The 24,388-nt window shown below is 45.2% G+C and overlaps 1 protein-coding gene across 1 annotated transcript in view; it reads left to right on the top strand.

The window, feature by feature from the left end:
* Positions 1-437: 437 nt before the first annotated feature.
* Positions 438-24,388, top strand: part of TBC1D1 (TBC1 domain family member 1) — a 194,750-nt gene continuing 170,799 nt past the window's right edge. Inside the window, exon 1 of the mRNA XM_069744615.1 lies at positions 438-731. Within this exon, the coding sequence (XP_069600716.1) occupies positions 666-731 (66 nt within the window). The 5' untranslated portion in view covers positions 438-665. The remainder of the gene's footprint in view (positions 732-24,388) is intronic.

Genomic DNA, 24,388 nt, shown 5'->3' with positions numbered 1-24,388 from the left:
GCGTTCCGCTAATGTGCGTCGCTGTTGCGTCGGCGACGCAGCGGCGACGCGCCCCTATGTTTAACATAGTGGACGCGTGCGTTTTTTTGGTTGCGTTTTTCGACACGTGCGTCGTTCCCGACGCTAGCGTCGGACGCAAGAAAATGCAACAAGTTGCATTTTTCGTGCGTCCGATTTTCGTCAAAAAACGACGCACGCGTCGCAAAACGCAGCGTTTTTGCGCGCGTTTTTTGTGCGTCGAGCGTTGCGTCGCCGACGCACCGGCGCGCAACGCTAATGTGAACGTAGCCTAATACATACTTGGGGTGAAACTCTGGGACTTGTGGTTCTCCTGCAGCCCCCCAGCCAGCAGTGAGGTGTGACAGTGCCCGAGCTCCGGGTTCCTCCCTTCTCCTGTGAAGTGGCTGAAACTCATTAACTCTTCATTGTGTGAGTGAAACCTGCAGCGCCTGAGGCCGGGGGCTGTGATCTCCGGCCCGGGGGACATTGCATTGGGGGCTGTGAGGAACTGCCGCACTTCCTGATCCAATGGAGAGTGGAGCTGCTCCGGGCGGAGCGCGGGATTGGTCGGGTCTCGGCAGCCGCAGCTTGAAAGCCTAAGAGCCGCTCAGCGGACTAGGAAGTGGCGGGTCCGGCACCGTGAAAAGCGGCGGAGACCCCCAGACATGAAGGCCCGGCTGCAGCGGCTCATCTCCATCCACCTGGACCCCGGGCAGGAGAAGGAGAACAAGGTGAGGGGTTGCTGGGGGGCATGGCAGTCTGCTGGGGAGCGGCTCTGGGCACCACTGTCGGCTGTGCTGGGACTTGTGCTCCCTCTGAGAAGCCTCCTGAACTTTCATTCATTACTTATTGTCCATCTCTTGGAGCTGATGTAGCAGAGCTGACTGGGGAATGATTACATGACTTTGTATATACCAGTGTTGCACCTTTATACTGATAAGTTTGTAAAAATTTAAAATATAAAACCTGAGAATATGTGTATCAGGGGCTGAAAAGTGCTTGCTTGTGGGTGGGGGTCTCAGAGATCAGCATTGTTATTTATTTCTGTAACTTTTCCCCTCACCCCTTTCTGTTTGCCAGTGGGTGTGATGAGTTGCCCAATGCTGCTGATTTGTTCCTAGCGATCCCAGTCGGGGGCTACGATATCATGTGAGGTGCTATGGGGGCTATCAGGTCATCGTATTGTTCATGGAATCTAAAGTCTATTGTAAAGTCCTCAGATTGATTGAAATATTAGGGTATGTGCACACGTAAGAAAAGAGGTGCAGAATATTCTGCACAAAATCCGCATATCCTGGCAGAATCAGCAGCTGCGGTTTTTACGTGGAATTGATGCGGTTTTGGGACACTGCGGATGTTTAACATGAAGAGGTGCAGATCCGCACAAAAGTGACATGCACTAATTTGAAATCTGCAGCAATTCCGCACTGATTTTTCCGCACGATCTGCACAGCTTTTTCTTCTTTTTCCCCATTAAATAACATAGTAACATAGTTAGTAAGGCCGAAAAAAGACATTTGTCCATCCAGTTCAGCCTATATTCCATCATAATAAATCCCCAGATCTACGTCCTTCTACAGAACCTAATAATTGTATGATACAATATTGTTCTGCTCCAGGAAGACATCCAGGCCTCTCTTGAACCCCTCGACTGAGTTCACCATCACCACCTCCTCAGGCAAGCAATTCCAGATTCTCACTGCCCTAACAGTAAAGAATCCTCTTCTATGTTGGTGGAAAAACCTTCTCTCCTCCAGACGCAAAGAATGCCCCCTTGAGCCCGTCACCTTCCTTGGTATAAACAGATCATCAGCGAGATATTTGAATTGTCCCCTTATATACTTATACATAGTTATTAGATCGCCCCTCAGTCGTCTTTTTTCTAGACTAAATAATCCTAATTTCGCTAATCTATCTGGGTATTGTAGTTCTCCCATCCCCTTTATTAATTTTGTTGCCCTCCTTTGTACTCTCTCTAGTTCCATTACATCCTTCCTGAGCACCGGTGCCCAAAACTGGACACAGTACTCCATGTGCGGTCTAACTAGGGATTTGAACAGAGGCAGTATAATGCTCTCATCATCTGCATCCAGACCTCTTTTAAAGGGAACCTGTCACCCCGTTTTTGAGATTGAGATATAAATACTGTTAAATAGGGCCTGCGCTGTGTGTCACTATAGTGTATGTAGTGTACCCCGATTCCCCACCTATGCTGAGAAATAACTTACCAAAGTCGCCGTTTTCGCCTGTCAATCAGGCTGGTCAGGTCAGGAGGGCGCGTTCACAGCGCTGTTTCTTCCTCAGCTTTACGTTGATGGCGTAGTGGTGTCCGCATGTTGAGGTGACTAATCCACTGTGGGCACGTGAACAAGCAGCGCGCGATCTGCGCTGTCATCCCTTTCGTCGGTGGGGGCGGCCATCTTCCTGGGGCCGCGCGTGCGCAGATCGAGTGCTCTGCTGCACGGGGCTTCAGGAAAATGGCCGTGGGATGCCGCGCGTGCGCATTAGAGATCGCGGCGGCCATTTTCCCAAAGCCGAGATGCAAACACAGTATTTATATCTCAATCTCAAAAAACGGGGTGACAGGTTCCCTTTAATGCACCCCATGATCCTGTTTGCCTTGGCAGCTGCTGCCTGGCACTGGCTGCTCCAGGTAAGTTTATCATTAACTAGGATCCCCAAGTCCTTCTCCCTGTCAGATTTACCCAGTGGTTTCCCGTTCAGTGTGTAATGGTGATATTGATTCCTTCTTCCCATGTGTATAACCTTACATTTATCATTGTTAAACCTCATCTGCCACCTTTCAGCCCAAGTTTCCAACTTATCCAGATCCATCTGTAGCAGAATACTATCTTCTCTTGTATTAACTGCTTTACATAGTTTTGTATCATCTGCAAATATCGATATTTTACTGTGTAAACCTTCTACCAGATCATTAATGAATATGTTGAAGAGAACAGGTCCCAATACTGACCCCTGCGGTACCCCACTGGTCACAGCGACCCAGTTAGAGACTATACCATTTATAACCACCCTCTGCTTTCTATCACTAAGCCAGTTACTAACCCATTTACACACATTTTCCCCCAGACCAAGCATTCTCATTTTGTGTACCAACCTCTTGTGCGGCACGGTATCAAACGCTTTGGAAAAATCGAGATATACCACGTCCAATGACTCACCGTGGTCCAGCCTATAGCTTACCTCTTCATAAAAACTGATTAGATTGGTTTGACAGGAGCGATTTCTCATAAACCCATGCTGATATGGAGTTAAACAGTTATTCTCATTGAGATAATCCAGAATAACATCCCTCAGAAACCCTTCAAATATTTTACCAACAATAGAGGTTAGACTTACTGGCCTATAATTTCCAGGTTCACTTTTAGAGCCCACTTTTAGGTTCACAGTGCGGATCTGCAGCGTTTCTGCGTGGAAAAATCCGCTGCAGATCCGCAGCAAATCCGCATGGTGTGCACATAGCCTTATTCCCCTCTCCAGGGTGCATGCCCGGCTCCTGCTGCTCCGTGCCAGAGATGCCCACTGACTTCATCAATAGCTGATGTGCAAAAGAGGGAAGAGGGCGCATACCAGCGGGGGCCAGCAAACATTGGGGGGCAGTGAGGGTGGATATTCCTTCTGTCAGCAGATTTTGGCTATGTTCACACTATGTGGTTTTTACCGAGGAACCGCCGCGATTTTGCCGCTGCGGGTCCGCAGCAGTTTTCCATGCAGGGTACAGTACAATGTTACCCTATGGAAAACAAAAACCACTGTGCCCACATTGCGGAAAATCACGGAAAAAAACGCGCGTAATTGCTGCGGAAAAAAAGGAGCATGTCACTTCTTTGTGCAGAATCGCAGCGATTCTGCACCCATAGAAATGCATTTATCCGCTTACTTCCCGCATGGGGCTGTGCCCACCATGCGGGAAGTAAGCGGATAATGTGTGGGTGGTACCCGGGGTGGAGGAGAGGAGACTCTCCTCCAGGCACCGGAAACCATATTTGAGTAAAAAAAAAAAAAGAATTAAAATAAAAAATGCTATACTCACCTCTGAAGTCTCAGCGCTGCACGTGGCCGTCTGGTCTCAGGTTTGCTATGCGACCAGGACCTGCGGTGACGTCGCGGTCACATGACCGTGACGTCACGAAGGTCCTGGTCGCACAGCATCTTTGGAACCGGACCGCCGCCTGCAGCGCCGAGGAGATCGGGACGCCAGAGGGTGAGTAAATCATGATTTTATTATTTTTAACATTACTATTGATGCTGCATATTGCTGCATATGCAGCATCAATAGTAGGGGTAAAATCCTGCAGCGGAACCCGCAGGACAAACCGCAATAAATCTGCAGGGATAACCGCGGCGGGTTTGCCCTGCAGATTTATCAAATCCGCTGCGGGAGAACCCGCAGGACAGGACGCAACGTGTGAATATGGCCTTTCCCTTATTAAACGAATAACAGCACCAGGTAGTAAACATGAGATGTTAAAGAAATCTGTCAGCAGGTTTTTGCCACTTAATTTGAGAGCAGCCTGATGTAGGGTCAGAGTGCCTGATTCCAGCTGTAGTTTTCATAAAATGGACGTCTGCTGCAAGTCTAGCAGTTCTCTGAATGCTGAGCTCTGTATAACCCTGCCCACACCACTGATTGGCAGCTTTCTGCCTATGCACAGTGTAATCAGTGGTGGGGTTAAACTCCGCATATGATTATGGAGGACCATCTGGCTGCAGGTTTGCTAGTCCTCTAGTGATAATCTACTGCTGATAAAACTTTGTTTTAATCAAAACTATGAGTGATTAGTGTCATTAAATGTGCAGGTACCCATAGTATTAAGGGAAGGCGTCCTCTGTGTAAAGCGGTCGCCCGGCCTGTGGTACGTCTGCGGGTCTGATGCTGGCTGTGGTGTTATACCGCTTGTTGTCTCTATTTATTCATTGTTATTATTGCTTTTGTTACGTTGTAACTGGACAAAGGAGAAACAGTAGTTTCTCTTTGCACCTACATGGGATGTCCAGCTTCAGGGTAGAAATCTGTGGCCACGTGGATCCTCAGATTGCGGGCACTGAGGATTCCGGAAGCGGGCGGTGGTGTTACCCCCAAGTATGCGATCTTCATTCATATGGTCACATTCCTACTAGACTTGACCACAACGTCTAAACACTTGCAGTGAGCGAGGCCGTGCCCGTCTAGTCGGCACGTGACCTAATGTATGAAAATGGCGCACCTGAGCATCCTCGCAGTGCGATGTGAGGACTCGCAAGTCTGCAGGCACTTTCAGTCCGGCCAGCTTATGATCGGACTGTATATACTGTAGACCTCCATGTTCAGTCTGACCCGGTGTCTCCTGACCTGCACTTACCATCTGGTATGTGTCTGAGGCTGAAGGTGCGCGTCAGGAGACCTGTGGTCTGTACACGGACCGAGACATAAGCCACAAACATCTTCATCATTTATTGGGCCACAATATTAAATTCAAGCTATAATTCTGTATGTGGTGGGCCTTAGGGTATGTGCACACGTCAGGATTTCTTGCAGAAATTTTCCTGACAAAAACCGGACATTTCTGCCAGAAATCCACATGCATCTTTACCGCGATTTTGACACTTTTTTTGTGCGTTTTTTTTTTTTTTTCCCAAATGCATAGAATTGCGGGAAAAACGCAGAAAATCCGCAAAAATAATGAACATGCTCATTTTTTTTTTTTTACCGCGATGCGTTTTTTTTCACGGGAAAAAAAACGCATCCATGTGCACAAAACATGCAGAATGCATTCTAAATGATAGAATGCATAATGTATGCGTTTTTAATGAGTTTTTAGCGCGAAAAAAACACGAAAAAACCTGAACGTGTGCACATGGCCTCAAGGTTGGGATCAGCCAACCATTAAAGCTATGTTCACATGTCCTGTAACGATCTGTTAGAGAACAGTTGTGCTGACACAACTTTCACTCCGTAATTCACGAACTGATCTCTGCCATGTCTGTTATTTTAACATTGGAGCCAATGGGCCACAGAACTGTTAATGCAACATCCGTTGTTGTCTATTTGTAACGGATCGAGCAACAAAAAGCCTCTTCTTCAGGAGAGAAGTTGCTGCCAGAGCCATTTGGCAGAGGTTTTATCAGTTCTTCCCTTTGAACGCTCCGCCGAGCAAAATGTTCACGTGTATGGGGGGAGTCGGAAAAGCGCTGACAGTGAGTGAGCTCTGGGCCTTCAGCCATGGTGTTTGGCCGGTTTTGGGTTTCTTCCTCACCGTTTTTTGGAAGAAGTTTTTAATGTAAGAGCTCCCAGTATATGTGCGGTTGGGTAGTGCCTTGTGCGGTACTTTCATGGACTTTCTTCTTGAATGGCTCGATCTAGGGATACATTGTACCCTGGGTGCCCAGACCATCCAGGACATTGGTGCACCTGTCTCTAAAGACCAATGTATCGCCTGCACTATTTGTAATACTGTAAACCGGATGCTGATACCTTCCCTCCTAGTCATGTAACAACGGTTATGTATCTTGCCAGAGCTGCTGTGACCAGTCCCATGGCCCATAGACTCTTTAACCACTATTGGAAGGTTTTCTAGACCAGAGCTCTTACCTGTGCCGGGAGGGGGTGAAGGTGAGCTGTGAGGAATGTGTATGGGAACTTTGCTCCTGTATAATCCTAGCTGGCTGTAGTATATTTGGGCTCGTAGATTTTATTAACTGCTAATTTTGGGACCAAAGCTATGGAGGTGGCTGTGGCACCTGAGGCCTCATGTCGTCAGTGGCAGGTTCTGGTGTTGGGGTCTGTAGCGATGTCCTGCACTGGGCGGTGGTGTGGGATCAGTTGGGGTCTGTACTGACTATAAGCGCTGCACACATTTCTATCCCGGTGTTCTGCCCCCGTCTCCGGGTTGCTCTGTGTGGGAGATCCAGTAATTCCTTGCACACTTCACATGTTTTTGAATGTTCAGAGCAAGAACTTGGCAGCATCCACCCAAACTGTTAACTCTTAATGGCTCGCGGGTCTTCTCTGAACAGGGACTTCTTAGTAACATACTTAAACAAAAATGATTTACAAAAAAAAAAAATTGTGGCCAAAATGAAAAAAGAAAAAAAATTAAACATTTTTAATTCTAAAAAAAACCCAAATCTTTTATACAACCGTTACTTTATGGAATGAAAACGGCTATTATTTCTGATGACTGACATGTCCCCAACAAGTCCGTCTCAGGCCATTTTCACACATTGAACATTCACACTTCATGTACAGACTGTGAAGCCTGAACCTCCCACTTGCCTCAATGTATTCATTAGAGACTGCAGAAAAGCCATATAGAATCTTTCTATTTTTTCATCAGAACTTTAGAGAATAGAGTGTGTGTGTGTGTGTGTGTACCGTATATATTTATACAAGTGCTTCTCACTAAATTAGAATATCATCAAAAAGTTAATTTATTTCAGTTCTTCAATGCAAAAGTGAAACTCCTATATTATAGAGTCATAAGTGATCTATTTCACGTGTTTATTTCTATTTATGTTGATGATTATGGCTTACAGCCAATGAAAACCCAAAAGTCATTATCTCAGTAAGTTAGAATACTTTATAACACCGGTTTGAAGAATGACTTTAATATCCGAAATGTCCTACTGAAATGTATGTTCAGTAAATGCACTCAGTACTTGGTCGGGGCTCCTATTGCATCAATTACTGCATCAATGCGGCGTGGCATGGAGGTGATCAGCCTGTGGCACTGCTGAGGGGTTATGGAAGCCCAGGTTGCATTGATAGGAGCCTTCAGCTCGTCTGCATTGTTGGTTCTGGTGTCTCTCATCTTCCTCTTGACAATACCCTATAGGTTCTCTATGGAGTTAAGGTCAGGGGAGTTTGCTGCCAATCAAGCACAATGACACTGTTGTCTGTAAACCAGGTATTGGTACATTTGGCAGAGTGGACAGGTGTCACATCCTGCTGGAGAATGAAATTTCCATCTCCAAAAAGCTTGTCGGCAGAGGGAAGCATGAAGTGCTCTAAAATTTCCTGGTAGACGGCTGCGCTGACTTTGGTCTTGATAAAACACAGTGGACCTACACCAGCAGATGACATGGCTCCCCAAACCATCACTGATTGTGGAAACTTCACACTAGACCTCAAGCAGCTTGGATTGTGGCCTCTCCACGCTTCCTCCAGACTCTGGGACCTTGATTTCCAAATTAAATGCAACATTTACTTCATCTGAAAACACCTTGGACCACTGAGTAACAGTCCAGTTCTTTTTCTCCTTGGCCCAGGTAAGATGCTTCTGGCGTTGTCTATTGGTTATGAGTGGCTTGACACAAGGAATGCGACACATGTAGCCCATGTCCTGGATACGTCTGTGTGTGGTGGCTCTTGAAGCAATGACTCCAGCAGCAGGCCAGTTCTTGTGAATCTCCCCCAAATTTTTGAATGGCCTTTTCTTAACAATCCTTTCAAAGCTGCGGTTATTCCAGTTGCTTGTGCACCTTTTTCTACCACACTTTTTCCTTCCACTCAACTTTCCATTAATAAGCTTGGATACAGCTCTCTGTGAACAGCCAGCTTCTTTAGCAATGACCTTTTGTGGCCTCCCCTCCTTGTGGAGTGTGTCAATGACTGCCTTGCGGACATCTATCAAGTCAGCAGTCTTCCCCATGATTGTGAAGCTACTGAAACAGACCTAAGGGACCTCTTTAAACTCTTAGAAAGCCTTTGCAGGTTTTTTTTTTTTTTTTTTTTTTTTAAATTCTAAATTACTGAGATAATGACTTTTGGGTTTTCATTGGCTGTAAGCCATAATCGTCAACATTAAGAGAAATAAACACTTGAAATAGATCACTCTGTGTGTAATGACTCTATAATGAGTTTTTCACTTTTTGTATTGAAGAACTGAAATTAACTTTTTGATGATATTCTAATTTAGTGAGATGCACCTGTATGTGATTCTCACTCCGCTGTAGACGTAGAACTGGGGCACAACTACCGTATATACTCGAGTATAAGCCGAGATTTTCAGCCCAAATTTTTGGGCTGAAAGTGCCCCTCTCGGCTTATACTCGTGGCAGGGTCGGTGGGTGAGGGCGCTGAGGCATACTTGCCTGCGTCCAGCGATCCTGGCGCTCCCCCTGCCGTCCCACGGTCTTCGGTGCTGCAGTTCTTCCACTGTTCAGCGGTCACGTGGGACCGCTCATTAGAGAAATGAATAAGCGGCTCCACCTCCCATAGGGGTGGAGCCGCATATTCATTTCTCTAATCAGCGGTAATGGTGACCGCTGATAGAGGAAGAGCTGCGGCACCGAAAACCAGCTGTCCAGGGGAAGGAGCCGGATGCCGGGACCAGGTAAGTATCGCATATTTACCTGTCCACGTTCCGGGCGCCGCTCCATCTTCCCAGCGTCTCAGTGCGGATAGACGCCGGGACCGGACGCTGAGGAGCTGCAAGCAAGAGAGGTGAGTATGGCTTTTTTTTTTTTTTTTTATTGCAGCAGCAGCAATGGCAGAGATTTATGTGGAGCATCTATGGGGAAATATGAACGGTGCAGAGCACTATATGGCACAGCTATGGGGAAATATGAATGGTGCAGAGCACTATATGGCACAGCTATGAGGCAATAATGAACGGTGCAGAGCACTATATGGCACAGCCATGGGGCAAGAATGATCTATTTTTATTTTTGAAATTCACCGGTAAATGCTGCATTTCTACCCTAGGCTTATACTCGCGTCAATAAGTTTTCCCAGTTTTTTGTGGCAAAATTAGGGGGGTCGGCTTATACTCGGGTCGGCTTATACTCGAGTATATACGGTACTACATCCTAATTGTAAATGGATTGACTTATACCGCGATGGTTTCCAGTGGCAATATCAGTTAAAAATGTGATATTTATTTATTTTTCTCCATGTAGGAAAGGTAATCTGATTTAAGTTCTCCCTGACTCGTCAGTGCCTGAGAGATTTCTTCTTTTGTTCACAAGACTGGCACCTCTTCCCGTTGGTGACTCACATCCTTCTGCTCAGAAGTGGAGGATGCCCGGCTATAGTTACTCATGGCTCTGAGCACAGCAAGTAGGAAATTAATAAAGGAAACAACTTTGGAACTATTTATTAATTAGGTTTTGCACACACAAAAAAAACAAAAACACATCTATTCATGTATGTGCACACGTTTAGCATTTGGATGCATACGTTTCTGCATCTCTTATTGGACAGCAATGAATGCTATAGAGGTAGACATGAAATTGCACAACACCCACCCCTCCCAACATATTATACAATTGCACCCTGTGGAGCTTATTGTACTTATTGGGCTCTCTGTGGGCTTCCACCAGGACAACGTGATGCGATGATGGAAACAATCAGGACAATGCGGAGACCACTGTCTGCAAGATGGCCGCTGGGTCTTTCAGGGAAGGTGGCCTGTGAGCGCCTGCTAAAAGCAGGAGGTGACACTCCTCCTCCCCTGTCTGTCAGACGCTGCTCCAATGCTCTGTATCGATCAGCAATCTGTCACAATACAGTGATGTCCCATCCTGGGACAACGTCAAAGAATATATTAAGTGTAAAAATATATTTAAAAATATATATAGAATTCCAATAAATACTGATTTATGTAAAGAAACAAACAATAAAAAGTGTACGTATTTTGGCATTGCTGTGTCTGGAACTACCCGATCTAAAACTGTCCCACTAGTTAACCCCTTTAGTGAACTGTGTGTGTTAAAAAAAAAACAAAACAAATCATACCGCCAAACAAAAAGTGCAATAAAACGCTATAAAGACTAATATAAATAAACATGGTACCACTGAAATTGTCATCTTGTCCCACGGAAAAATAAGTTACAGCTCTCAGGGTATGTGCACACGTTCAGGTTTTTTTTACGATAAAACCGCATTAGAAACTGCAGACATATGCATCTTATCATTTAGAATGCATTCTGCAATTTTTGTGCACATGATGCGTTTTTTCCCACGAAAAAAAACGCATCGAGGTTGCTGCTTTTTTAAGCAGCATGTTTGTTTTGTGTTTTTTTTTTTTGTTGTTGAATTTTTTCCGCTATTCTATGCATTTAGAAAACGCATCAAAAACGCGCAAAAGAACGCATGCGGATTTCTGGCAGAAATGTCAGGTTTTTGTCAGGAAAATTTCTGCCAGAAATCCTGACGTGTGCACATAGCCTTAGGCTAGTTTCACATTGCGTTAGTGCAGTCCGTTCAACGCATACGTTAAACGGACTGCGCTAACGCAAGTGCCGACTTTGCCCAGCGCTAGCGCAGATGGAGCATCTGCTAGCTCCATCTGCGCTAGAAGTGACGGACCCGGAAACGCTGCAGCTCGGGTCCGTTGCTCAAATGACAGCACATCGCTAGTGCACGCCCATTGTGGGCGTGCGCTAGCGATGCATCCGACATTGCATTCAATGGCGGCGTTAACGGACTACGTTATGCCACGGTGCAACATAGCCAGTTTAACGGTGTCACTGAACGCATTGTGAACCCAGCCTTAGAGTAAAGCGATGCAAAAATACAAACTTTTTTTATATATAGATAAAATTAACAGGCAGCAAAACAAGACAAAAAAATATATAAAAATGGGTATCGCTGTAATCGCACTGACCCTAAGAATAAAGCTTCCTTACCAATTTTACCACACATGGAACGGTATTATAAAATAAACAAAAATAGCAATTCGGTAATTTTTTTTTCTCCCAAAAATCAGAATTGAAAGCTATCAAAAAATGTTATGTACCCAAAAATGGCACCAATAAAAATGTCAACTTGTCCCGCAAAAAAAAACTAGCCATCATATGACTGTTGGCCAAAATATGGAAAAATTTTAGCTGTCCTGATATGGGGATGCCAATAAAGTGTCTTAGTGTGTGATAGCAGCCAAACATAAAAACCAAGTATATAAAACTGCCTGGGAGGAAATGTCGGCCAATGCCTGGGTGCTCAGTGTTATAATCGGGGCTGAGACTAGAGTTCACATCCACCCTCAGGCACAGCGTCAGGTCCTGGAAGGAATAACAGGCCCTGGAAGCCTGACCAATGGTTCAGGACTATTATCAATCTGAAAGGCTTTTCAAGGTTTATGGTCTACAGACCATTCAAAATGGAGTCAATAAAGACAGCAATAAAAATCTAGTTCTTGGGCTGTTACATGAGTGCCTAAAGGACGCATATTACCATGTTCCTATTCATCAGGAAGACCATCAATTCCTAAGGGTAGCGGTGTATATATAAACAGACAACTCAGGCATTTCCAGTACAGGGCTCTGCCCTTTGGTCTGTCCATGGCCCTGAGAATCTTGACCAAAATTGTTCTGGAGGTGACGGCACATTCATGGGGAAAAGAGCTTGTTAGTATTGAAATATCTGGACTAATATATATATATATATATATATATATTAGCTATTGAACCCGTTCTATGCCCGGGTGGCGAGCATTTATATTGGTATATGGTCTCCATCTTGGTATGTGCTGCTCCATCCTGCGTCCCCATCCTGTCATGTGCTGCACCCATCCTGCGCCTCCATTCTGACATGTGCTGCTCCCATCCTGCGCCCCCATTGTGACATGTGCTGCACCCATCTTGCGCCTCCATTCTGACATGTTCTGCACCCATCCTGTGCCCCCGTTCTGTCATGTGCTGCTCCCATCCTGCGCCACCATTGTATTATATGCTCCATTATATATGCCCCGTATGCTGCTGCCATATATATAAAAAAAAAATAAAAAAAATGCCATACTCGCCTATCGTCGCTGGGGGCCTGAGCAGGCGGGGACACCGGCGCGCTGTGGGGGTCAGGTGCCGGAGTCACCGCTAGCTCAGGCCCCCAGCACTTGCTATACTCACCTGTCTGTCCCGTTCCAGCGCTGCGCGTCATCGCGCCCTCTGAACTGGGAACGTAACAGCAGAGGACACAGGAGACGGAGCCGCACGCAGCGCTGGAACGGGGGACAGGTGAATATACTTACCCTCCTGGCGGTCCCTGACTCTCCGGTGGAGATCGTGGTGTGCGTTCAGTGTTTACGCATACCGCGATCTCCTGGGAGCAACACTCTGTGAGGCCCAGACTGCGCCGGCGCTTGCGCGGTCTACAAAGGCTTCGGACAGTGACGCTCCCAGCGTTATATTATAAAATATATATATATATATATATATATATATATATATATTAGTCTAAGGGTCACTTCCGTCTGTCTGTCCTTTCTGTCATGGATATTCATTGGTCGCGGCCTCTGTCTGTCATGGAATCCAAGTCGCTGATTGGTCTCACCAGCTGCCTGTCATGGCTGTCACGACCAACCAGCGACTGGCACAGTCCGATTAGTCCCTCCCCTTCAGTCACAGCGCCCGCTCCATACTCCCCTCCGGTCACCGCTCACAAAGGGTTAATGCCAGTGGTAACGGACCGCGTTATGCCGCGGGTAACGCACTCCTTAACCGCTGCTATTAACACTGTGTGACCAAGTTTTTAGTATTGATGCTGCCAATGCAGCATCAATAGTAAAAAGATCTAATGTTAAAACTAATAATAAAAAAAACTGCTATTCTCACCTTCCGTCGTCGGACGATGCGCTGGCCGCCATCTTCTGTTCCCAGAGATGCATTGCAAACTTACCCAGAAGACTTAGCGGTCTCGCGAGACTGCTAAGTCATCTGGGTAATTTCACAATGCATCCTGGGAACGGAAGATGGTGGCCGCATCACAGAGCTTCGCTGGATCCCAGGGGTGAGTATATAACTATTTATTTATTTTATTTTTTTAAAACCGGGATATGGTGCACACACTGCTAAATACTGCATGGGCAGTGTTAATATACCTACGTGTCTGGGCAATATACTATGGGACTGGGCAATATACTATGGGACGTGCATATTCTAGAATACCCGATGCGTTAGAATTGGGCCACCATCTAGTTATATTACTAGATGGTGGCCCGATTCTAACGCATCGCGTATTCTAGAATATGTATGTATATAGCAGCCACATACTATATAGCACAGGCAACGTAGTGTATAGGAGCCATGTAGTATATAGCATACAAATAGTACGTGGCCTGTGCTATATAGTATGTGGCTCATACATGCATGCATACATACATACATACATACATACATACATACATACATACATACATACATACATACATACATACATACCCGATGCGTTGTATCTAACACAGGCCATGTAGTATATATCTCTGCCCACGTAGTGTATAGCAGCCATGTAGCCCACGCAGTATTTAGCAGTGTGGGCGCATATCCCTGTTAAAATAAAAAATAGTTCCATACTCACCCCCTGGGATCCAACGGCACTGTGGCGATGGGCGTGCGGCTGCCGCCATCTTCCGTTCCCAGGATGCATTGCGAAATTACCCAGAAGACTTGGCTAAGTCTTCTGGGTAATTTCACAATGCATCGCTGGGAACGGAAGATGGCGGCAGGTGTTATGTAGGCAATCCAGTGACACAGTGAGCCTGCAATCAGAGCACATACAGTGATCTGACAATAACCCAAAAACAATAGAACGAGCTCTGAGACGTGGAATCTCTGTAGACCGCAATACCTGAACCTATCCTAAACACAACTAAAGGCAGCTGTGGATTGCGCCTGTCACTACCTATGCAACTCGGCACAGCCTGAGGAGCTGACTAGCCTGAAGATAGAAAAACAAGCCTGACTTGCCTCAGAGAAATACCCCAAAGGAAAAGGCAGCCCCCCACATATAATGACTGTTAGCAAGATGAAAAGACAAACGTAGGGATTAAATAGATTCAGCAAAGTGAGGCCCGATATTCTAGATAGAGCGAGGATAGCAAAGAGAACTTTGCAGTCTACAAAAAACCCTAAAGCAAAAAACCACGCAAAGGGGGCAAAAAGACCCACCGTGCCGAACTAACGGCACGGCGGTGCACCCTTTGCGTCTCAGAGCTTCCAGCAAAAACTAATAGACAAGCTGGACAGAAAAAGTAGCAACAAAAGCAAAAAGCACTTATCTAAGCAGAGCAGCAGGCCACAGGAAAGATCCAGAAGCTCAGGTCCAACACTGGAACATTGACAAGGAGCAAGGAAGACAGAATCAGGTGGAGTTAAATAACAAAGCAGCCAACGAGCTCACCAGAACACCTGAGGGAGGAAGCTCAGAAGCTGCAGTACCACTTGTGACCACAGGAGTGAATTCAGCCACAGAATTCACAACAGGCAGGCGCGAGTGGCTCGGCGGAGTACGGAGGGTGAGTAGCAGGTTTTTTTTTTTTTTTTTTTTTTTTCAAATTACTTTTAACATTACATTTTTTTTACTATTGATGCCGCATAGGCAGCATCAATAGTAAAAAGTTGGGGACACACAGGGTTAATAGCGGCGGTAACGGAGTGCGTTACCCGCGGCATAATGCGGTCAGTTACCGCCGGCATTAACCCTATGTGAGCGGTGACTGGAGGGTAGTATGCGGGCGCCGGCCAGTGACTACGGGGAGGAAGGAGCGGCCATTTTCTTCCTGACTGTGCCCATCGCTGATTGGTCGCGGCAAAACAGCCACGACAAAATCAGCGACTTAGATTCCATGACAGACAGAGGCTGCGACCAATGAATATCCATGACAGACAGGACAGAAAGACGGAAGTGACCCTTAGACAATTATATAGTAGATATTATATAATATTTTTAGTGATCAGCAGAACCGAACAGTAATGCAGTTCTCACTAAATCACTTCCGAGCCACTATGTACAAATTTGGTTGGATGATAAATATCAAAAAGTCAAGGCTGCAGCCCCTGAAGGTTAAATCCTTCTTCTTGGGGCTTATTTTGGACTCAGAGAAGCAGGTCTGTCTCCTACCAGAGGAAAAGAGACCGGATTATAGCCCTAGTGTCAGCAGTATTGGCTTTCCTCAGTGACATGATTGGGTTGGCCATGTGTCATTCCAGGACCTTTCAGCAAGATGTCCTAGAGGGAGAAAGAAAGCTTGCTGGACGTCTAGAAGGAAAGATTATGGTCTCCCAGGAAACTGTAGCCTCCATGGCCTGGTGGCTGGATCCAGGGAATCTCACGGGGCTTTCCATGGTCCCTTCACATATCAGATGTGATAGCGACAGACGCAAGCATGGAAGGTTGGTGTGCGCATCCCAGGGACCATATAATTCAGGGAATCGGGTCACAGGAAGAATCAGGTGGTTCCTCAAACTTCAGGGAACTGCTAGAAATAAAGAACGCAGTGTTGGTGTTCCATCCCCATTTTAGAAAGGAGCCACGTTCAAATAATGTCGGACAATCAAACTTCTGTATATTCATCACCAGGGGGGCACAAGATTCCAGCCTCTAATGCGGCTAGCTCGGGAAATTCTCCAGGTTATGAAGGAACATCAGCTGCAAATATCGACCTTACACATAAAGGGAAAGGAGAATGAGGAAGCAGATTTCATCAGCCGGACAACCTTAAAACATGGGGAATGGGAACGGAATTCATCTATCTTTCAACAGATTGTGACTCTTTTGGGACATTCAGAGAGACTTACTTGCCAACAGGAAGACAAAGATCTTCTGTTCCCTCAACCCAAGAGAAGGACCATATGCAGTAGATGCACTGCAGATGCCTTGGAATTTCTGAGTGGCTTATGCATTTCCCCCATTAATGTTGATCTCAGCAGTTCTGAGGAAGATTCGAGAGGAAGGAGCAGATGTCCTCCTCATTGCTCCATTTTGGCCCAAGAGACCATGGTTCTTTTAGATGAGAAGGATGTCCTTGGCAGATCCCTGGACGTTCCAGGTCTCCTCAGGCATGGCTCAGTGTCACATCCTCCGAACTCAGGTCTACACTTGACTGCCTGGATTTTGAGAGGGCGCTGCTAACGCGGAGATGGTTCTCTCCGGCCTCGGTAGCTACTCTGATGCAGAGTAGGAAGCCTCTAACAACTAGGATCTATGGCAGGATATGGGCTAAGTTTTTGGCTTTTACAAGGCAATCTGTTGGAGGTGTGGTCCCAATCAGAGATATTTTAGAGTTCCTTCAGAAGGGTGTAGAGATGGGCCTGGCCACCAGTATCCTTAAGGTGCAGGTATCTGCCTTAGCAGCCTTATACCGCTATAACCTGGCGCTGGATAGGTGGTTGGTCAGGTTCATTAAAGCATGCCAGAGGTCTAGGCCTATGCCAGTTCCAAAAAATGTTTCCATGGGATTTAAGTTTAGTCCTGGAAGCCAGGGCCGGTGTCAGCACCCAGGCAAGTGCCGGGGCCCTATCGAGATTGGGAAATCCAATTTGACAAGTGTGACCAACTTCTAACTATTGATGCTTCCTATGCAGCATCAATAGTAAAAAGATATAATAATAATAATAATAATAATAATAATAATAAAGCGTGCTATTCTCACCTTCCGGCAGCCCCTGCAGCCTTCCCGATCCTCGCGATGCTCCTGTTCCCAGTGCTGCCTTTCAAAATGACCCCAGATGACGTAGGATCATGCGAGACCGCTACGTCATCTCAGGTCATTGTTGCAAAGCATCACTGGGAACGGGAGCTGGCAGGGGCATCTCTACGGCCTGGGCTGGATCCGGAGGCTGCCGGAAGGTGGGTATATAACAATTTTTTTTTTTTTTTTTTTTTTTTTTTTTTTTTAACAGGGATGTGGTGTCCACACTGCTATATACTATGTGGGCTGTGTTATGTTACCCATTTTGCAATTTTACAAATGTTGTTCTTTAACCCCTTCACCCCAAAGCCTGTTTTCACCTAAGTGACAGGGCCAATTTTTACAATTCTGACCACTGTCACTTTATGAGGTCATAACTCGTAAACGCTTCAACGGATCCTGGTGATTCTGACACTGTTTTCTCGTGACATATTGTACTTCATGATAGTGGTAAAACTTCTTCGATATGACTTGCATTTATTTGTGAAAAAAACTAAAATTTGTCGGAAATTATGAAAATTTAGCAATTTTCAAACTCTTAGTTTTTATGCCCTTAAATTAGAGAGTTATATCAGATAATATAGTTAATAAACAACATTTCCCACATGTCTGCTTTACATCAGCACAATTTTGGAAACAAAATTTTTTTTTTTGTTAGGACGTTATAAGGGTTAAAAGTTGACCAGCGATTTCTCATTTTTGCAACAAAATTTGCAAAAACATTTTTTTACGGACCACCTCACACTTGAAGTGACTTTGAGGGGTCTATATGACAGAAAATGCCCAAAAGTGACACCATTCTAAAAACTGCACCCCTCAAGGTACTCAAAATCACATTCAAAAAGTTTATTAACCCTTCAGGTGCTTCACAGGAATTTTTTGAATGTTTAAAAAAATTGAACATTTAACTTTTTTTTCACAAAATTTTTACTTCAGGTCCAATTTGTTTCATTTTACCAAGGGTAACAGGAGAAATTGGACCACAAAAGTCGTTGTACAATTTGTCCTGAGTACGCCAATACCCCATATGTGGGGGTAAACCACTGTTTGGGCACATGGCAGAGCTCGGAAGGGAAGGAGCGCCATTTGACTTTTCAATGCAAGATTTGCTGGAATTGAGATCGGAGCCCATGTCACGATTGGAGAGCCCCTAATGTGCCTAAACAGTGGAAACCCCCACAAGTGACACCATTTTGGAAAGTAGACCCCCTAAGGAACTTATCTAGATGTGTGGTGAGCACTCTGAACCCCCAATTGTTTCACTAAAGTTTAGAATGTAGCATTGTGAAAATTTAAAAATCATTTTTTCTTTCCACAAAATTGTTTTAGCCCGCAATTTTTTTTTCCCAAGGGTAACAGGAGAAATTGGACCACAAATGTTGTTGTCCAATTTGTCCGGAGTACGCTGATACCCCACATGTGGGGGGGAACCACCGTTTGAGTGCATGGCAGAGCTCGGAAGGGAAGGAGCACCGTTTGAAATGCAGACTTAGATGGAATGGACTGCAGGTGTCATGTTGCATTTGCAGAGCCCCTGATGTACCTAAACAGTAGAAATCCCCCACAAGTGACCCCATATTGGAAACTAGACCCCCCCCAGGGAACTCATCTAGATGTGTTGTGAGAGCTTTGAACCAACAAGTGTTTCACTACAGTTTATAACGCAGAGCCGTGAAAATAAAAAATATATTTTTTTCCCACGAAAATTATATTTTATCCCCTATGTTTTTTATTTTCCCAAGGGTAACAGGACAAATTGGACCCCAAAAGTTGTTGTCCAACTTGTCCTGAGAACGCTGATACCCCATATGTTGGGAGGAACCACTGTTTGGGCACACAGGAGAACTCGGAAGGGAAGAAGCACTGTTTTACTTTTTCAAAGCAGAATTGGCTGGAATTGAGATCGGACGCCATGTCGCGTTTGGAGAGCCCCTGATGTGCCTAAACAGTGGAAACCCCCAATTATAACTGAAACCCTATCCCTATCCCTAACCCTATCCCTATCCCTATCCCTAACCCTAGCCCTAATGGGAAAATAGAAATACATTTTTTTACATTTTATTATTTTTCCCTAAGTAAGGGGGTGATGAAGGGGGGTTTGATTTACTTTTATAGCGGGTTTTTTTGGCGGATTTTTATGATTGGCAGCCGTCACACACTAAAAGACGCTTTTTATTGCAAAAAATAGTCTTTGCATCACCACATTTTGAGAGCTATAATTTATCCATATTTTGGCCCACAGAGTCATGTGAGATCTTGTTTTTTGCGGGACGAGTTGACGTTTTTATTGGTAACATTTTCGGGCAGATGACATTTTTTGATCGCTTTTTATTCCGATTTTTGGGAGGCGGAATGAACAAAAACCAGCAATTCCTGAATTTCTTTTAGGGGGGGCGTTTATACCGTTCCGCGTTTGGTAAAATTGATAAAGCAGTTTTATTCTTCAGGTCAGTACGATTACAGCGATACCTCATTTATGTAATTTTTTTTGTTTTGGCGCTTTTACACAATAAAAACTATTTTATATAAAAAAATAATTGTTTTTGCATCGCATTATTCTGAGAGCTATAACTTTTTTTATTTTTCTGCTGATGATGCTGTATGGCGGCTTTTTTTTTTTGCGGGACAAGGTGACGTTTTCAGCGGTACCATGGTTATTTATATCCGTCGTTTTGATCGCGTGTTACTCCACTTTTTGTTCGCCTGTATGATAATAAAGCAATGTTTTCTGCCTTGTTTTTTATTTATTTTTTTTTGCGGTGTTCACTGAAGGGGTTAACTAGTGGGATAGTTTTATAGAGCGGGTCGTTACGGACGCGGCGATACCAAATATGTGTACATTTATTATTATTTTTTTTTTTTTTTATTTACATAAATGGATTTATTGGAAAATGTTTTTTTTTTTTTTATTTGGGGATTTTTTTTTTTTTTTTTTTTTACACATTCTATTTATTTATTTTTTTTTTTAACTTTCTAACATTGTCCCAGGGTGGGACATCTCTGTATTAGATCAGATCGTTGATCTGACACTGTGCATAGCACACTGTCAGATCAACAATCTGACAGGCAGTTTAGCTGGCTTTCCAGCGCCTGCTCACAGCAGGCGCCGGCTAGCCAGGTCATTTCATGACCTGGAAGGAGTCCGGCGGCCATCTTGGATCTGGGGACTCCTTCCGGGTCACCGGAGCAACGCGATCTCATTGCGTTGCTTCGGTGGGAGAGCGCAGGGAGCCCCCGTCCCTGCGCGATCCCCCTCTATGCCGCTGTCACTACTGACAGCGGCATCAGAGGGGTTAAATGCCCGCGATCGGCGATAGCGCCGATCGTGGGCATTGCTGCGGGGTGTCAGCTGTTATATACAGCTGACACCCGCACCCGATCACCACGGCGCTCAGCGCGAGACCGCGGTGATCGGTGCGCCGTACTAGTACTGCTGCTGTCACCAATGCAGTGCCGGCAGCGCAGTACTAGTGTGGCGCGAAGGGGTTAATACTTTCTAATGTTTACTTTAAAAAGTTTTCCATTAAAAAATTGTCATATTCAATGTATGTAGTTTTTTTCTTTGTAGCAAGTTTAGCTAACAATAAAATGCCTACTGGTAAAGGAGGAAGAGGGAGTAGGTCACAAAAATTGGCATATAAGGGGTTGACTTGTATAAAGCCCCTCTGCTGTTTGGTATTGTTGAATTTACATTAGCTATCACTCATGTAAGAAGTGAAATCTGGCATTGTACTATACCTATACTTCTCTGCTGTATCTGTGCATCATGAATTGTGGTATGTGTTAAGGGGAAGGGGGGGGGGGGGCACTGAGACTTTCGACCGGGGCCCTCAAATGCCAGGAGCCGCCCTGCTGGAAGCCTTAACAAAATCGCTCTTTGAGCCCACACATGAGGTGCCAGAAAAGATACTATCACTGAATACGGTGATTCTAGTGACCCTGACATCAGTATAGGGTTAGTGATTTGCAGACCCTATCTATTAGGGTACCGTCACACAGTGGCATTTTGATCGCTACGACGGCACGATTTGTGACGTTCCAGCGATATATCTGTGACGTTCCAGCGATCTCGCTGTGTCTGACACGCTCCTGCGATCAGGGACCCCGCTGAGAATCGTACGTCGTAGCAGATCGTTTGAAACTTTCTTTCGTCGTCTAGTGTCCCGCTGTGGCGGCATGATCGCATGGTGTAACAAAGGTGTGCACGATATTGTATACGATGTGCGCATAGTAACCAACGGCTTCTACATCGCACATACGTCATGAAATTATCGCTCCAGCGTCGTACATTGCAAAGTGTGACAGCAGTCTACGACGCTGGAGCGATATTGTTACGATGCTGGAGCGTCACAGATCGTGCCGTCGTAGCGATCAAAATGCCACTGTGTGACGGTACCCTTAGTCATCCTTTGATGCAGGTATTAGATGATTGTGTGGTTTTGAGGCCAGATTGAGCGTATCTCCCAAAGTAGTAGCCTTAAGGTTAAAGTTTCATAGGAGTTAAGAGGTAGTTCTTCCCTCCTATAGTGAACCAAAGACTGCAGAGGAACGCAAACTTCACACATTAGACGTCAGGAGGGCCCTGATGCAGTACTTAGACAGAACTAGGCAATGGAGGAAGGATGAGGCCTTATTTGTGCAATTCCAGGGAATCGAGAAGGGTTGTGGCGTTACAAAGGGGGACCATGGCTAGATGGATAAGGGACGCCATTAGCTTAGCTTACACCTCTAGTAATAGACAGTATGATAAAGCATTGTTCTTTGCCTTGTGTGTATGATTTATTTATTTTTTTGTACTGAAAGCTCCTATATGGATCAAGGACATTATTACAGGAAGGAGCCTATCCTGGATATGGGACATTACTGTAGGGGCTAATTATGGGATATTATTACTGCTGTGATGGATTTTATTTTTGATGATACTGTTTTCAGTTGGGGGGTGGGTTCATGTTACTGTGCAGGACGAGACTCGCTTTGGTGAATGCATTATTTTCTGCAGAGATGAGTCCTGCCTGGTAGAAGTGATGGCGGTCTGCACTGGATGAATATGAAAAGTGAAGATTTGTAACTTCAACTAGAGACGGCACTAGTGGGTCAGTGTAACCTGTGGACTGGCACTATATACCGTATACAGAGCCCCTGTGTATGTCACCGATTGAGCCATGTATTACCTGTTACACTTACACTGTGTACTATGCACAGTGCTCCTGTGTATAATGCCACTTATGGTAACATTAGTATTGTCTGTTTTTTTTAATTAATGATCAGCATTGTAGTGTTTGGTCACTATGTGGTGGTAGTATGTGATCTGACCATGGTGTGACGGTATGTGTCCCTTACATGTGGTATTATTGGTCATTTTAAGAAATATATGTAACATTTCCTTAAAGAAAAATAATTTACAACTATACCTAAAGAGTATTGGATATTTTCAGACACGCTTTATAGGGTAGAGTAGGGACCGGACAAATGTCTCCTTGTCATGGTGGCAGCTTAATATTGTGACCTAAACAAAAGCTGCTGACTGTATGTGATAGTGTTAGATGGGAACTGTTAATGTGTGATGGGTGAGGACGTTGTGTGGAAGTGAAGTTTCTCCAAGAGTGGATGATGGGACTGTGGAAGGTACGAGGGATGGAGACCGAACTGGGAGGAGTCTTAAGGGGCCCGTATGGGGCCAGTATGGGGCCCTGACATTCCTGGTGGCAACCCTGCCATAACGTAAGGGGACCACTACCACATGCAAAGCAGGTGGAACTGTGCATTGTGATGAGCTATTGACGAAAAAGGTCATATTCTGCCCATGCACAGGGGCTCTTTTCCATTTGTGCCTGCCAGGAAGTCTACGGGTCTTTGAAAAAAAAAAAAAAAATAATGCACAGCACATGTATGCTAGTAGTGGGTACTATTTATTAGGTATGAGAGGCTTGGAAGTTTCTTGCCACACTGATGGATCAAAAATGGATGAAACGTGGATCATTTTCCATTCTGGAAGGGGGAGTGTTGTGAATTCTGTGGCAGAGCTCCCTCCTGTGGTCACAAGTGGTACTTCGGTTGATTCTCTCTGTGAGCTTCTGTTGGTGGAGGGAAGTGGTACTGCGGCTTCTGAGTTTCCTCCCTCAGGTGATCTGGTGAGGTCGTTAGGTGCTTCTCTACTTAACTCCACCTAATGCTTTGATCCTGGCTTCCTGTCAATGTTCCAGTGTTGGACTTGCTTTTCCCTGGATCATTCCTGTGGCCTGCTGCTCTGCATAGCGAAGTTCTTCTTTGCTATTTGTTTGCTATTTTTTTCTGTCCAGCTTGTCTAATTTGTTGCTGGAAGCTCTGGGACGCAAAGGGTGTACCTCCGTGCCGTTAGTTCGGTACGGAGGGTCTTTTTGCCCCCTTTGCGTGGTTTTCTTTAGGGTTTTGTGTAGACCGCAAAGTTACCTTTTCTATCCTCGATCTGTTAAGAAAGTCGGGCCTCACTTTGCTGAATCTATTTCATCTCTATGTTTGTCTTTTCATCTTAACTCAGTCATTATATGTGGGGGGGCTGCCTTTTCCTTTGGGGTATTTCTCTGAGGCAAGGTAGGCTTATTTTCTATCTTCAGGCTAGTTAGTTTCTCAGGCTGTGCCGAGTTGCATGGGCAGAGTTAGGCGCAATCCACGGCTGCCTCTAGTGTTTGGAGAGGATTAGGGATTGCGGTCTGCAGAGTTCCCACATCTCAGAGCTCGTTCTATGATTTTGGGTTATTGTCAGATCACTGTATGTGCTCTGACCGCTATGTCCATTGTAGTACTGAATTGCCTTTCATAACAGGGGAGGACCCCTGAAACCTCCTTTATAACGTGACCTACAAATGTCTTTCTGCTGTGACCCTCAGCTATAAGCAGTAATCTGTGTACCGTAAATCTAGCAGTAAGTGTTCCATTTCCCTGCAGCGCTACCACATGGGGAAACTACATTTTACACTGTCTATTCAAATACGTGTAACTAA

The sequence above is a fragment of the Ranitomeya imitator genome, chromosome 1, assembly GCF_032444005.1.
Source record: "Ranitomeya imitator isolate aRanImi1 chromosome 1, aRanImi1.pri, whole genome shotgun sequence".
Classification (NCBI taxonomy): Eukaryota; Metazoa; Chordata; class Amphibia; order Anura; family Dendrobatidae; genus Ranitomeya; species Ranitomeya imitator.
Note: the sequence above shows the minus strand (reverse complement) of the source record. Positions and strands in the feature narration are given on the sequence as shown.